Source organism: Mycteria americana, chromosome 3, assembly GCF_035582795.1.
Source record: "Mycteria americana isolate JAX WOST 10 ecotype Jacksonville Zoo and Gardens chromosome 3, USCA_MyAme_1.0, whole genome shotgun sequence".
Lineage (NCBI taxonomy): Eukaryota > Metazoa > Chordata > Aves > Ciconiiformes > Ciconiidae > Mycteria > Mycteria americana.
This window is the reverse complement of record NC_134367.1, coordinates 98,711,860-98,726,947: the sequence shown is the minus strand read 5'-3', so window position 1 is coordinate 98,726,947 and position 15,088 is coordinate 98,711,860. Positions and strand designations below refer to the sequence as shown.

The following is a 15,088-nucleotide window of genomic DNA, read 5'->3' as shown; positions in this document are numbered from 1 at the left end:
GCATTTCTTTAAATGTCCATATTGTGTAAAAGAAAAAAAAAAACCTCTGACCCATTGTACACAAACCAGTCTATGACATGGTGTAGGGAAATTGCTCAAATTTTAATAACCAAGAAATAAATCTAGTTTGGCTCATTTTGCCTGCAGTACTTCCATTTTCCAGAAGTACGGGAAACCCGGTGCAGTCTAATACAAAGGTGTGCATTTTGGTTTGAGATATGAAACTGTACGATAAGCCTTAAAAAACATGAGGATACGACTGCAGTTTCTACTGTGATGAAAGACAATTTCGGGAAAATTCTCGTAATCCGTTGTAATGCCAAAGCAACTAACCTTGCTAGACATTGATCTTAAGTGCAGTAAACCATAGCAGGTGCTAGCCTGAGAAGAGTTTTGGCTGGGGTAAGGAGTGCCGTATTTCGCTGTGTGTCAACAACCACGAGTTTTAAAAGTGCCTAAGTTGAAATATGCAGTATGAGATAGAAAATAAAGCTGAATAAAGGAAGTCCCCTCAGGGAGACAGAAGTGTGGTCCCCCGCTCCTTCGCCCATCCCTCCACCCCCGACCGCTGCCGCCCTCCCTCCCCGCTGTCTGTGACCAGTGCTGAGCCGAGAGGGGGACAGCTCAAAGGCCGAGTCCCACAGCTAGCGCCGCTGTTACGTGAGCGCCGGTCGTGCAGGACGTTGGCTTACTGTTATTCTTTAATTTTTAATTTATTTTCTTAAACACCCCCCCCACCTCGGGCTGCGTTGGGTGCCCAAGGGGCCAAGGCAGGGCCGCCCCCCGCCCCGGTTTCCAAGCAGGGACCTGTGCCGGCGGCGCTCCGGGGCCCGAGCGGCACCGCCGGTGCTCCGCGGCGGCGGGGCAGGTGCCGCGGCGCCCCCCGTCCCTCAGAGCGCACCGGCGAGGCGCGCTAGGAGATACCGGGGTAAAAGCGCCTTATGGGGAAAAAAGAAATAAAGTAAGTTAAAGAACTGGCAAACATTTAAAGCGGTGGCGGAGGGAACGGCGTCCCGCTGCCCGCGGCGGGTGCCCCCGCCGGGGCCGGAGCGGTGCCGGTGGGGCGGGGGCGGCCCCACTGACCCCCCGCGGCGCCGCCGGGCAGGCCGGTGCCGGGGGCGGGGAGGCCGGGGCGCGGCGGCGGCGCCCCGCCGGCCCCCATTGGCGGGCGCGGCAGCGGCGGCGGGGCCGGGCCGGGTCGGGCCGGGTCCGGGGCGGAGGGGCCGGCCCGGCCCTGCCCCCGCGGCCGGCGGCGGCCCAAGGTTTAAAGTGAGAACTTTCTGCGGGCGGCGCCGAGCCGCACAGCCCGCCGCCGCGCCGCTCCTGCCCCGCGCCGCAGCCGCCGCCTCCCCCGGGCGGGCCGTACAATCCTCGGCAGTGTCCTGAGACTGTACGCCCGCCTCGGGGGCGACCCGGCCGAACCGGACACCGGACGCCCGACCCCCGGCCGCCCGCCGCCGCCCGCGGAGCCCCCGCGTCCCGCGGGCAGGTGCTGAGCCCGCCCCGGCCCGAGAGGCGGCGCAGGAGCCGGCAGCCGCCGCGATGACAGCTGACAAGGAGAAGAAAAGGTGAGGGGGCCGCGGGCGAGGCTCTGGGCTGCTCGGGCCGCTTCGTCCTTCTCCTTTGCCGGCTCCCCCCTTCGCCTGCGGCAGCGCCGTACCGCGTGGGGCCGCGGCGGGACTCCCCGTGGGCAGGGGCCGAGGGCGGGACGGCGCGGCCTCGCCTCCCACCGCCGCGGCTCCGCTGCGAGGGCTCCCGACCCTGAGCCTTTGCGGGGACCAGAAGCGGCTGCGGCGGGAGTTAGTTCGCCCAGCCCAGGCTGGGGCTGGCGGGGAGAGGGACGGGGGAGCAGCGCCGGCCTCCTCCGGGGCAGCCCGCGATCCCGCCGAACCGGGGAGCGCCTGCCCGGGGGAGCTGCCCCTGCCGGGCGGCACCGCGGCGAGCAGCGCCCTGGCAGCCGCCGCCGATGCGGGAAGCGGCCCCCGCCCCGGCCGACACGTCCCGAGCGGCCGCTGCCACCCGAGGCGAAGGCGGCCGCCCGGCCCCGGCCCCGGCTGTGCCCAGCGGGGCGGCGGGGGCTGCGGGCGGGCGGGCAGGTGCACCTGGCGGGCACGGCCGGCTGGGGCGGGCGGCTGCGGCCCCCGGCCAGCCTGCCGGAGCGGGTCCGCCGCTCTTGCGGGATGACCGTAACGCACGTTATGGCAGGGCTTATTCGCTTCGTATCGCTTAGGACCTAGTTATGAGGAAATCGTTTCTCAGCTAGCAGCCTCAGCAAACCACGTTTCATAATTAAAACCGCGTGCGAGTAATTGACCGGCTATGTAACCGCGTAGCGCTTGGACAAAACCCCTCCGTTCCGACGCAGCCCGGCCCCCGCCGGAGCGGCTGGCCGCCTCGCGCGGGGCACTCGCACCTCGTGCGGCGGGCGAGTTCCTCAAGTGTGGGCGAGTTTTCCTAGAGCGCGGGGCGGCGGGGCCGGCGCTGCGCCAGCTGCGGCCGCTCGCAGGGGCTCTGCGCCTCGGCGCGTACCGCCCTGATAGCGCACCTTCCGCAGGGAATACGAGTGACCTGGGAGGTGTTCCTAGCTGCGTCGAGGAGTGTATGCTGCTGTCGGTTGTCGAGGTTGAACGTCAAAATAAAACTCGCGGTCCCTGACGCAGAAGTTACAGGTGGAGATTGAGAAAAGTAGCGCCTAGTCGTGGCTCCAAGCCTATCAATGATTCCTGTAGATGAGCGAGGGCACCGACACGGTGAAGGCTAAGCAAGTGAGTAAAGGGCCGCGAAGTCTCGTAACAGGATATTTATCCAGTCTGTTTTACACAGCAGGCAGTCACAAGGCCGGGTCTATTATCGGCTCAGGCTGCTGTTCTGACTATAGATTGTGTTCATAAAACGATGTGATTTACGGACTAAGAATTTTATCTTGTTATTTGTTGTGCGTACTTTCCAGTCGACGATGCACTAAACTTTAAACACTGGTTTTTGGTTTGTATAATAGCTCCTTTTTTATTGAGTCATCCTCTGACAAGGTAATAGGGGAAGTATTGTAGTATAAACCATACGTTTCCATGTAGCTCCCCTCAGTTTATCAAACGCTGATGTATTAAGGTTAAACAATTGGCTCGAGTGTATTTTGTTCTAGGTATCGATCTTCTGTGCAGCGTATAAAATATGGGTACTTTTTGTGTCCTCTTGTGTTGAACAAGAGAGTAAAAAATTATAGTGTGGTATGGTGTAGTTATAAAAATGTGTTATAGTAGTTTATGGGAATGAGAAGAATGAAATAGTGTACATATTGAAAATACACTGCATTCATTGTATCACCTCATTTTAACGAGGCACTCTTAATCTCTCCAGTTTTAACCTTATTTTCGAACACAGTGAGGGATTGAGCGCTGTCTAATCGTGCGGGACAGCATGCTGAAGTGCTTTGTGGAAATACTCTTCAGATACAACATAGAAACTTCACAGGAGGAAAGTTTGAACGCTAATCCCGGCTCTGTCACTGATTTTACGTAAATCTTGTGACATTCCAGTGACGATTTTCTGTCTCTCAGAAGTAGGCTAATTGTTATCTGGCTCATGGGATTGTTGTGTAAATTCATGTTTGTGGAAGAACTGGGAGAGTATCAGATGAGGGATTTAAGATAGCTTGCTTGTGCCTCCCTGTCTGTGCGCTTACGTACGTCCCTATGTAGCCTATTGAAGCAAGATTTTTTTTTTTTTTAATTTTCCAATACTATTATAGAATAGATTTATTGCCTTGAGTTCAACAGTTGTGGTATTATTTGCTAGATCTCTATCCAGATACGCAGCTAGGAACTTTAACCTGACTCTCTAATAGCATTTATAAATCAGTTTTAGGGAGAAAAGGGGGTGGGGGTAATCTGGTTCACCAGATTTGCAGGCAGCTCTGGAACACATGTTTAGAGGAGCAGTTCTCTTACTGTCAAACAGATGCTCTATGGAAGATAATCTTTGATTCTTTTAATGGTCCATTTAAGTTGAAGAGTATCCTCAGGTTCTCATTTGAAGTGCTGTCTGTCAACAGAAAAGAGCAGTTGCTTCCTTTGGGACAAGTGTTCTGACACTTTCAGTAGGCTGATTTCCCACATTTAAAGTTAGTCCAAGATACTGAGTTGAGATTAACATGGGTGTTATTTTAACTTAATTAAAAAAAAATTATCTACACAGTCTTAAGTATAAAGTCTGATGTTTCCTAGAACGCTAGTAATTAGAAACTGGGAAAAGGAGGAGTAAAAGGCTAAAACACATTTTAGCAAAATAATAAAAGCTAAGGAAAAACTATCTGTGATCGTTGTGCGGTACAATGACAATTAGTAGATAGGTCCCAATTTACTTAGGGCAGTCTTGTAGAATATCTTGGTGTGGTTTTTAATTATTTAGTCATTATGTGTGTTTGAATTATTTGAGGGACATAGTTATTAGGAATGGATGGTGTGTTAAATGGACTGTTCTGGATGGACAACAGCATATGTTTGAGAAAAGTGTGAAACCAGGCTCAGGACAAATCAGGTACCACTGAGTAGGATGCATCATTTGGCTTCACCTTTTCAATTGAGGTGTTTGGGGATTTTTTTTTTGTGTTTGTTTTCTGGTAGTATGAAAAATAAACCAATTTTGCAGCTCAGGGAGATTCTGTACTAGTGGTCCCTGTATGCAGTACCCTTTTGTCGCCCTAAGGATGTAATGTTACATAAATCTGTTCAACTTCTGGTCCAGATAGTAAACAAGCGGGATTCCTCCCAGTTATTGACTAGGTAACTGACTGCTTTCAATTACCCTTTCACTTTGGACTTTATTAGATGTTCAGCCCCTCTAATGAGATGCTTTGTGCCTCAGTTTTCACTGACCTCTACTTCAGGAGAGTGATTCTGCTAAGCTGAGGTCACTCTTGGCCGCTCCTCCTCAGGATGAGGAAACAGTCCTGACGGCACCGCTCTCCAGAGCTCAGGTAGTCGCTCGCTCTTAATGATGTAATTCGGGTGCCAGGAAGTGTGAGCGTTTGGATGTGCCAAGGTGTTCAACTGCAGATTTCAGGAAACATATAGTCTCAGTTTTGTTCTACTTGGTATGCTTTCTGGTTTAAGGTATGTTGCTATTGTCATACCTCTTGCCTGTTATTCTGTGATGGTGGTGAATTAAATGATCTTGTCCATCCAGTTGCCAGCGTACATTCTTTGCGCACGTACATGTTCCTTACGTTCTTGTAAACCTCGCTTTATGTACTTCAGCTGATGGAGCTTTGAATGCTTTCCTTCACAGACTATTGCTCGGATTACTCGACTCCATAAAAAAAATTGTTCAAGTTTTGTTATTGCTCACCATCTCCCCACGCATAGCCCACGTGTTTAATTTACTCCTGTTTGTTTCTATGTTAACATCTGCCCTTACAATTTTTCCTATTTGGAGTTATCAAAAGGAAACGTGATCTCCTGAATTCATGATGAACAATCTGTTGAAATTGCCTGTTTAGCATGTATTTATGGTATGCTAACATTAAGAAATTTGGACTTGTGTTTCAGCACCAGAAATGGAAGCGCTTCGTAGCTTGCAAGTCTTGGTGAATGACTCTGGCCAGTTGTACTCATCGTACTTGCATTTCGCCCCTTCTGGTTTCTGCGTTCACCACCCTTGCTGTATTTCTACAGGTGTGGAAAGGGCTTTTCTACCGGAGGGTGGCCCAGGGGCACGTGAACGAGGAACGACAGGCTGCACGCGTGCCTCGATGTCTCCCTTTGCCTGCAACGGCACGTAGCAGAGGTTGGGCTGAGCTCTGACTTGGCGTCCTGGCCTACTTGGAATAGCTTGACTTCTGCTGCCCAGCTGCTGTGGCTTCACCTCTATAGAGCGAAGCGTTTGAGCTTAATGAGGGCTGAATGGCTTTCACTGTGGGAGCGGTGTGCAACGCGAGCGCTTCCCGGTGTGTACCACCCTCCCAAAGCTATCTGGGCTTCTGAGGATTTGTGCTTTGCAGGGATGCCGCAAGGGCTGGCTCTGCTCGTGTTTAGCACTTAGCCCAAGAGCAAGTCAAAACACCCCTTACGCCCCTTAGTATGCAGCACCTTTCTTCGTCATGTCCTTTTCACTTCATCTTCTGATGTCGGTCATCTTCTGTCCTGTTTATCCTGTTTGGATCATTGGGAATATCTTGCGTATTGGACGTAGTCTGCTAATAGAAGTTTTGGGATTATGCTGCTAATTTAGGAGACCCATCATGAGTATCAAAAATGGATCTCTCTGCCATTCTATAATGTCTTTTATTATGGTGGATTCATAAACATTAAGTATTTTTGTTTTCAGGTTCCAAATAGGAGCTGCTGTTGGGTGTAGTGGGGGCAGAACTCTGCAAGTGTTGAACTTTTTGCTGTTATTTTCAAATGGATAACCTTTTTAAAACTGAGAATTAGGATAAACATTAGAGTAAGGAAATGAGCAATACAAAGGCAGGTCATATTTAAATTAATTTGGGTATATGGAATGTCTTTATTCCTCTAAAGCTATTTGTGAAATGCTATTCTGTTAATTACTCCAATATTCATAGTGTCATGTATATCTTAGTAGTTATAAATAATTTTACTCCTAGTAGCTGGCACAAGGTTGACAGAACCCTTCTCTTAAATTAGGTGAAAGTGCAAGTATGATTATTAAGCAGCTGGCAATTTTTTTTCTCTTTTATTGGTCTTGTGCTCCATTTGCTTAAAAGACAAAATAATAAAGTAGTTATCTGCTGAGGATAAAATCTTGACTGCTTATACAAGAAAAAATAACAGCTTTCTTGAATTTACATGGACACTCTTTCTGAAGTATGTAAAATGGGAAACTGTATTTTACTGTGCATGTGGAAAGTAGATTAATGAAGTACAGTAGGCCAATTGGCTGATAACTAATGTTCTGAAGTAACTCTCATTTAATTATGCTTTTTACTTCTTGAGCTCAAATCTAATTACGATTTTGGTTCTTTTCTCTGTGACTTTAGGTCTAGAAAATTTAGCTGAAACAAAATCTACCATAATAAATTCTGATTAAATGTGCATATTTATGTCTTAAAACAGTTAGACTTGTAATTTAATTTACTTGACTTATTACAAAGGCTTTGGAGTAGGATAACATACCCATTACGCTTCTCTGTCCATTGCATTACATGACACAGCAAATATTCAGTGTTCCATTCTATAGAAACTCATCAAATCTTTTGCCAGACAAGAAGCAAAGTTGCTTTAGTTGAATTTTTATGCCTGATCTTCAGTCAAAGAAGTGTCCTGGTCTTGACCCTTCGTCTGTGCGCAAATATGTGTAATCAGCAGTTGTCTTTGATTAGGGGAATGTTTAGGGTGTTGCCTTCAAAAAGATTGTCTGAAAAATTCAGAAACCTTACAAATGCTTTATGTTAGCCTGTGGGTGTGCGGTTAATGCTGGCTTATTGCAGCTTTATGAACAAGTTCTCTGCATCTGGGCAGGAGGAAAAAACCACTTTTCTTATTTTGTTTCTGCTCTTAAGTGGGACAAAACCAGGATAATGCAGCTCCTTAGCGTTTTTCATTCCTAATGTAAATATGTTGAACTATCCTCCAAGTTATAAAACCTTCTTCATGCTGCTGTGTATGTATGTATATAGTGATCTGCTTCCAAGCAAAGAGACTTTCAGTAGCATATGTTTTAATCTCAAGTATTTGTGGAGTATCTATAGAACCAAACTGACTGTTTTCCAAAAAGATCTCAACAACTTCCTGGTGTTTCTAAGAAGATACAGGAGAAGTAAACGTATCTCTCAAAATGGTCTTGCCCATGCCTTGCCCCCACTTCTTGAGGCCCCCACTTCTTGAGGCCTGTCCCTAAATCCCAGCTGTGACCTACATGACTGGAAACCCCAGGCCAGAATGCGGACAGGCTGTAAAGCAGGATTGTGATGGAGAGAACAACCGGGCTGGGGCCATTTATGGGATTTGACTGGGATTTGTTTGGTTGGTTTTTTACTATATCATCAGTAAGCTTAAGAGTTATTGCCCTGGTGCGATCTTAAGCTAACTTACAGCAACTAATACGTCTCCTCAGCTAGTTTTCCCAACTAGGTGTAGTGGCGGTTAGGCCACCATTTGCTCTATAAACGCAGTGCTCATTTTACAGTGTATGAAGATGAAGGTGATGTTAACAGAATGATGATTCCCCCACGAGTATCTGCTCCGGTCCTTCAGATCTCTAAAATGAAGGATGTATTTATGAAATAGCTGGTGGGCAGATGGTGCTATTTCTTACCGACCTGGGCTGACGTCAAACCTACCTTAAGTTTCTTTGAACTGAAAACAAGACTTTCTGCTGGGTGCTGTCGCGGTGGCGTGGCCGTTAGCTCTTTCCTGCTGCAGGGAGCGTTGCACCAACGACCGATATATCCCGTGAGATGCGTTTCTCGCCTTCCATGCTGCCGTGCCCGCTCCCAGTGTAACGTCTTGGCCGTCTCGTTGCTTTTGGCCTGGAGGCTGTCCCTGGGAGCCAGAGCCGTAGCGGTGGGGGATGTGGGGTGATGGTGCATGCCCGGCCTTGGGTCCCGTGCTCTAGTGGGTTGCCCTACTCTTTTTTTTCTACAGAAAAGCCACGGGTGCCGAGTCCTAATAGTGTGCTCTGTCCGCCTCAATTTTTTCCCCAAAATCACTCATTCCCTGTTGCTTTCACCTCCTTCTCCACAGCCCCGGCAGAACAGAAAGCTGGAGTGCTGCAGCATCCCTTTATATTTGGATATGAATTACTGCCCGCGTTCAACTACTTTTACAAATAACATTTTGGAGCTAGAAGAGTGTGAGCGGTCTGACCCTCTCTTTTTGTTTCAGGAAATTGTGTTGTCTAAGGAGAGGCTAAAATTAGAAGGGCTATGGGGAGGGTTGGGTTTTTTTGTTGGGTTTTTTTGTTGTTTTTTTTTTTAAACTGAACAGCTCTCCTAATGGATGAATCATGTGGGTGTAACTTATGGCACTTGATAGCAAGCAGTCTGTCTGAAGGTATATGTGTAATAAGATTACCAGGATCATTTAGAAACTATTTGGAACTACTGAAACGTGAACTTAATCTATTGTAAATATTTGTTGCTTGTTATCTAATATATCAAAATACATTTGGTTAGAGTTAGGCAAATGAAGGTAAGATATAAGGTGCAAGTTTTTAACAGTGGGTTACTGCGCACTGGAAGAGCTGCGGATGCGGTTGGTCGAGCGAATATTTTCTGTAAAAATAAATACTTTCTTGGAAAATAATTTTCCAGTGCACAGGGGAAACGAGAGCGAGTGTTAGACTAAAATGAAGGGATGGGATTGAGAAATTGTCAAAACATTTGGAGAGTGCTAAAACATTTTCGATTTGGCTTCGTTTTAATAAACTTTCTGAATTCCTGTGTTGCAGTAAATTGTTAATCTAAAACTGGATGTCTTAAATTTTATTTGAATGAGACTTAAGTAATCTTTAGCCTCTTTTTAATTTAAAGATTTTTTTTTTCCTTTCTTTTCTGGTGTTTAACTCAGTTGTTTTTTTTTCCCAGATCATCTTTGTTTTACTGAAAGCCACGAGACACATACGTGAATCTGGTTTGGTGGCTTGACCTGAATCAAGTTCCTGTCTTCCTTTCAGGAAGACTCTCTTTAAGTTTATCTGCTAAACCAAAATATTAGGTATTCCTTTTACACTGCTCATGAAGCCCTCATCACTTGAGGCCTCGCACTCAAAACAGTCCCAGTCTTTCAAAAACGGCAATTGCTTAAGCAAGTTACCAGGTCTGATGAAAATATTTAGTCGTCTTTGGATTGGGTTAGGCAGGAAGTATGACTCGGCGATGACAAAGGTCTTCTCTAGCCTTGGTTATGTGAACAGCTTTTTAAAGACAGTAGTATAATTGGAAACGTAGCAATAAAGGCCCTCCCCACCCCCTGGCCCACATTACTGGCTCCTGATATGACAAACAAGAAAGTCAAAATGGGGGAGAGATGAAAACAGCATGTTGCAGAATTTCTAACTTGGTTGTTCTCGAAAGACTGATAATTCAGAGTCACGTTCTTGAAAACCTGCCTACGTACGGTGAGAGATAGAAATGTTTGCCTTTCCCAGGAAAGCTATTGCTTTAAGTAACAGATACAATAATATCTTGAAATATAGTGATCCCAGGCGATATCCACCTTTGGCCTAGTACATGCGTTTTCTTTAGGTAGTCAGCTTCTGAGTCCCTTAGTATATATTATTTAATGCACAGAGGGTGATTTGCTGAATTACTTCAGTTTAAGAAGCCAATACAATGGCCTGAATAAGTTGCATGAAATCTAAAAAATGTGCCCTATTGCTCTTCTTTTCTTAAAAGGGAAAGCTGTTGCTAATTTATAGTGTCAGAGGCCTTAGGAACTTTTAAAAAATTTTAGCACTGGGAAAAATCCATTAAGAGCTGAAAAATTTTGTGCAAGTCATCTAATAGCGTTCAACAGTTACTGTATAGTATTTTTCCCTTAAGATAAATTCATGTGCTTGTAAGATAAATATTTGCTTAGGTAATAAGCTGAAGGAAGTATGAAGTGGGATGGTTATTAGGCAGTTTTTATAAAGGTAGTGGAAGTACACATTAAAGAACATTCCTTGTATTTTGTTTCAGCCATTAGCATATCTAAGGTCTTTACTGCCATAAAAAGGTACTTAAACTCTTGGTATCACGGTTGTTGTTCGCACTTGCATTTGTATGATAAACTACAAAGCGACCCTATTCAGTCATTGTGTTTGGGACATTCTCGTGGCTGGTGTTGGTCTTCAAGCCCTGTCCATTCATTCACAATTGTATCACCCTCTCTGCCAGTAAATTCTCGGTGTTATTGGGTACTTGCTGTCACAATACTTCAAAGATCTTTGTGACGTTAACAAACACTAAAAAAAACCCCACCGCCTCTGTATTTCTACATTTGTAAATGGGGTATGTTGCTAGGAATGTGCCAAACTTTTAGCTGTCGTGCAATTTGTATCCAAAACTTGTTGCAAATACCAGAATATCATCTGAGATTTTATGCGTTGTTGTGCCTGGTTAGATTTTTGTATGCCATTATGATGAAATAATATACTCGTCAGCTGATGGCAACGACAGTATCTTCAGACTCTTAGGTAATTATGGTGAGTATTGACTTAAAGCTGATACAATTCAGCTTTAAGTCAATAAATTCAGCTTTAAGTCAATAAGACAATAAAGCTTATTTTGTTCTTGCTTAGAACAAAAATGTTTTTTGAATGATCCATGGAATGGCAGCATCATACATACATACGTGAGATTAAATTCAACGTTAAGTGGCTTTATCATGCCATATCATGACTCCTTAGGCAGTGTTTCTCTGGAATACAAACTCAGTGCCCAATTATAGCTGTACTCCACTCCAGGATTTTTATTAAGGACTCGGTTGCCTCCAGTGTGTTTCGTAACCTATGAGAGAAGATTGGAAATTGGTGGAAACGCTTCTGGTGTTTTTCCTGTAGAGCTTTCGCCAGGTGATTCTTCTGGGAAGGCTGTGTTTGCTCAATTCTCTGAAGGGGAAAGCTTTGGGGAGGGGTGAGCCTTTGGGAATGGCCTCTGCATGTTGCCGTCACCAGGATGGAAGAGCTGTCCTTGGAGGGGCAGCGGGGCTTTGCTTACCGTTGGCTCTAGCTGTCCCTAGGTTTTCCCATCCCTCCTTAAAGGGAACCTCTGTTGCAAAGGAAATCCATGACGAATGTAGTTCTTGGTTTACTTCTTCCAGTGTATCCCCATACTGACCCAGGCAATCCATTTCCTGTCATCCTTTAAGCTGACTCACATACATCGCGGAATACAGAGAGTTGGAATTTACTAACTTTTGCACGTGAGATGGGTGACCTTCACTTGCAGAGGCAGAAACCAATACGCCATCTAGCCAAGATGATGATGCCTCGTCTTAACAAAATAGCATTACTTACATTTTTAAGAAAAGGTAGACATTTGGGGGGGTTGACCTCCTTTATTGCTTAACGCAGCACTTTTACATGCATGATTTGGAGGAAGATTTCTTGTTTGACTGATGGAATATAGCTTGGTTCAGCTGGGGGTAGGCTTTTTATGTGCGACAGCTGTAAGATTATCAGTTACTGTTAATAACTCCAGTTCTTGGGTTTTCCCCTGAAAATGATTCGAAGGATGTGTTTATTGCCATTACCAATCAGAGGAACGTTTTTATGGGAACATCCTTTCCGTGCTCAATTTGTCTTAACGCTGCTACTGGCTTTTACATAACAGCGGAGCCATAGTTATGTACATGTGTTTCACAAAAGGGAACTATCCCGTTCACTTAGGCATGTGCTGGCTTGAAAATGAAATAGAAGCAAGTGCAGGTATCTTGAGGGAAACTTAACGCTGGTGTTTTGAAACACCTATTATTTCCCATTTAAGAAAAACAAACCCCTCAACCCTACTTATGTTTGTTAAAACGGCTGGCTGCGCGACTGGCCCAAACAAAGCCTCTTTGGCACGGGGACCTGGGCCAAAGCGCAGCGAAGCGGAATAAAACCATTTCTTGGATTCTGTCTCTTGAGCTTGTTTGCCGCTCTCGGTAGAGCTGGCTGTGAAAGCTGCGTCTGGTTGCTGACCTGGCCGCTGAACAGCAGCTTCAGCAAGCGGTTCTGGCCTCTGCAGCTGCGTCTCCCATCGCTTCCCCCCCCCCCCGAACCCTCTCCGAAAGCCCTGCTCACCCAGCCCCAGCTCTTTGTCCTGCTGGGGACTGGGCGCGTTGGGTTGGTAACGTAGCCTAGCTGATCCCTGTCATTATCCTCGCTCACTCCCCAGTCTGGAAAACTGGGATGGTAGTATATCCTTCCTTCCACCCTTTGTGTGTCTTATTTATTTAGACTGTAAACTTTTTAAAGTAGGGACTTTCTATTTCTATGCCTAACACAATGCTGTAGTGGTGTTGGCAAGAAGCTTGTGTGATAAACCTAACTTGAAAATGCTTAAACAGGGGGTTGTCAGCTGGAAGGAGTTTGGTTATCTCTCGCTCTTTTTACATCGCCTGGTTAATTGCTTTCTTTACTGCACCACTCCGTATTATCCCTCAATATGTAGGTTACACCCACGTGCTGACGGGTGACCTATGCCTTCGTTTGCTTCACCTTTGAATTTGTCCCTCCTGTCATATAAAATCCATGTGCAATTTAGACGCCCCAAGCAATTGAGGAGATGAGGTGGTGGTGGCAGGGGATTGCAACGCCCTGAAAATGTCTGGGAGATGATAAAACCCCTTATTCTTTCAGATTTCATCACAGAGCGGGCAAGTGAACAACCCATGGGGCAATAAGAACGAAAAGGAGGGCTTGACCGTCACACCAAAACCAGTCTTTTCTGCAGATGGGGATTTCAGTAGGGTTTCAGCCAACAATCATTTGCTCTCAGTTTCTTTAGACTGAGAGCTGTAAGAAAGGAAAGCCATGCTGAATTATGGGGTTAATCTGACATGGGTTTAGAGGTTAGTGTATGCAAGCTCCTTCACACAGACCGCCTAGGCTGAAGCCTGTGGATCTTCATTCATGTTAAGGCTTTCCCTGTGTATGGGTGGCAAGGCAGGCCTGAAGAGCGAGCAGGCACGTTCTTCAGTGTAAAGAAAAGACATTGAGAAAAGCCTAACATTTTATACGGGCTTTTATTGGCAGCTTTGCATACTGTATAGGCAGGCCCTGAAGAAGATAATGCGAGAAGCCGCGTTATCTGTATAGCACCGCTCCTTTCCCTTTGCCTGCCAAATCTTAGGACAACATCCCCCGCCCCCCAAACCTAAACGCCACCATAAACACCGTGTAACTAAATTCCAGCGTCTCTAAAGGCAAGCATGAAGCAATGAACCACAGTGACCAGCACTATTGCTTTCTGACTTTTTTTTTTTTTTTTTAATTTATTTTAAAGGAGGTGGATGACAACAACTGGTGCTTATTCAAAAACTCGTGACTTTTCAGTGCTCTTCCAGCCTGGGGAATAAAATGAGCAGGGGGCAAAGTCTGCATTGCAGGTCACAGTGAGGATTTCAGGTGCAGTGATGGCTAATGTGGAGCAGAGGTCCACCTAAAGACAGAGCTGAAAGAGGAGGAAGGGTGTCTGCAGCCTGACCTGTTAAAAGCTTTAAGAACAAATCATCCCAATGTGAAGTCATTATAGAGTGTTCTTTTGGAGGGGGTTGATGTGATGAATATAGTGCAAGCATAAAGTGATTTCATGCTGTATTGCGTTTTGAGTAGGTTACAGCCATGGAATGGACCTACTGAGTCATTTGTACATTGAGCTGTGTGCTCCTGTTGGTCGGGTTTCTTAGTTTCTGTTTGTACCTTACTTAACAGATTGAGTGCTCTGGCTTTTGTACCAAAATAACTCCAGCTCCAAAATCTTTGAAGTCTGATAATATGTCTAGAACTTTTATCAAAAGGGGGTTCAGTTCCTGCCTGAGACCTCTGGGTACTGCTTTGTGAAAATGCCTTTGAGGAAAATATGATGTAAGCTGTGTGTAGTGTGAACCTTTATCCTTCTTAAAAGGGAATTTCATGATTGTTCTACTTCTGTTAGCTGATGGATTAAGCAAATGAAATGGTCAAACACTCAGTAAGGTATGAGGAAAGCAGAACAAGCATCTGTTCTTATACTGTTATTTGTGTAGGAAGTCAGTTCTGATTTACAGAGTTGTAAGAAGGAAATACTTGGTGGGCAAATCTATTTCACTACGCTCTGTTTTTGAAAGTATTTAGTTTGCTCACATACGAGGAGTTGTTGTAGGACATACAGTGAAGCTGTGGAATACGAAATCACTGTACTGAAGGAAAATAAAAGCGAAAGGCCTCAGCCTAGAGATATACTGGCTATTGAGAGTCAAAACATCTCCCCCTCCACCTCAGAGAAAGTAAATGCTTTATTGCTTGTGGTGGTAGCTATATTACGGTTTATTGTAGCTGGCTATGAATTGCATATGGGAAGTTCAGAGAAGGATTTTGGCTGGGTGAGCTACTGGGAAATGCAGTCATCAAAAGAAATTTTAATACAAGATTTACTTTTAATAGACGATGAGACAGCGAT

At 45.8% G+C, this 15,088-nt stretch overlaps 1 protein-coding gene across 2 annotated transcripts in view; it reads left to right on the top strand.

Annotated features, from left to right (window-relative positions):
• Window positions 1-1,228: 1,228 nt before the first annotated feature.
• The window catches only part of EPAS1 (endothelial PAS domain protein 1), an 80,320-nt gene continuing 66,460 nt past the window's right edge, over window positions 1,229-15,088 (top strand). The window contains exon 1 of one of the 2 annotated variants that reach the window (XM_075496256.1): window positions 1,229-1,568. In XM_075496256.1, the coding sequence (XP_075352371.1) occupies window positions 1,543-1,568 (26 nt within the window). In that variant the 5' untranslated portion in view covers window positions 1,229-1,542. The remainder of the gene's footprint in view (window positions 1,569-15,088) is intronic. The other variant, XM_075496257.1, reaches the window with a different exon arrangement.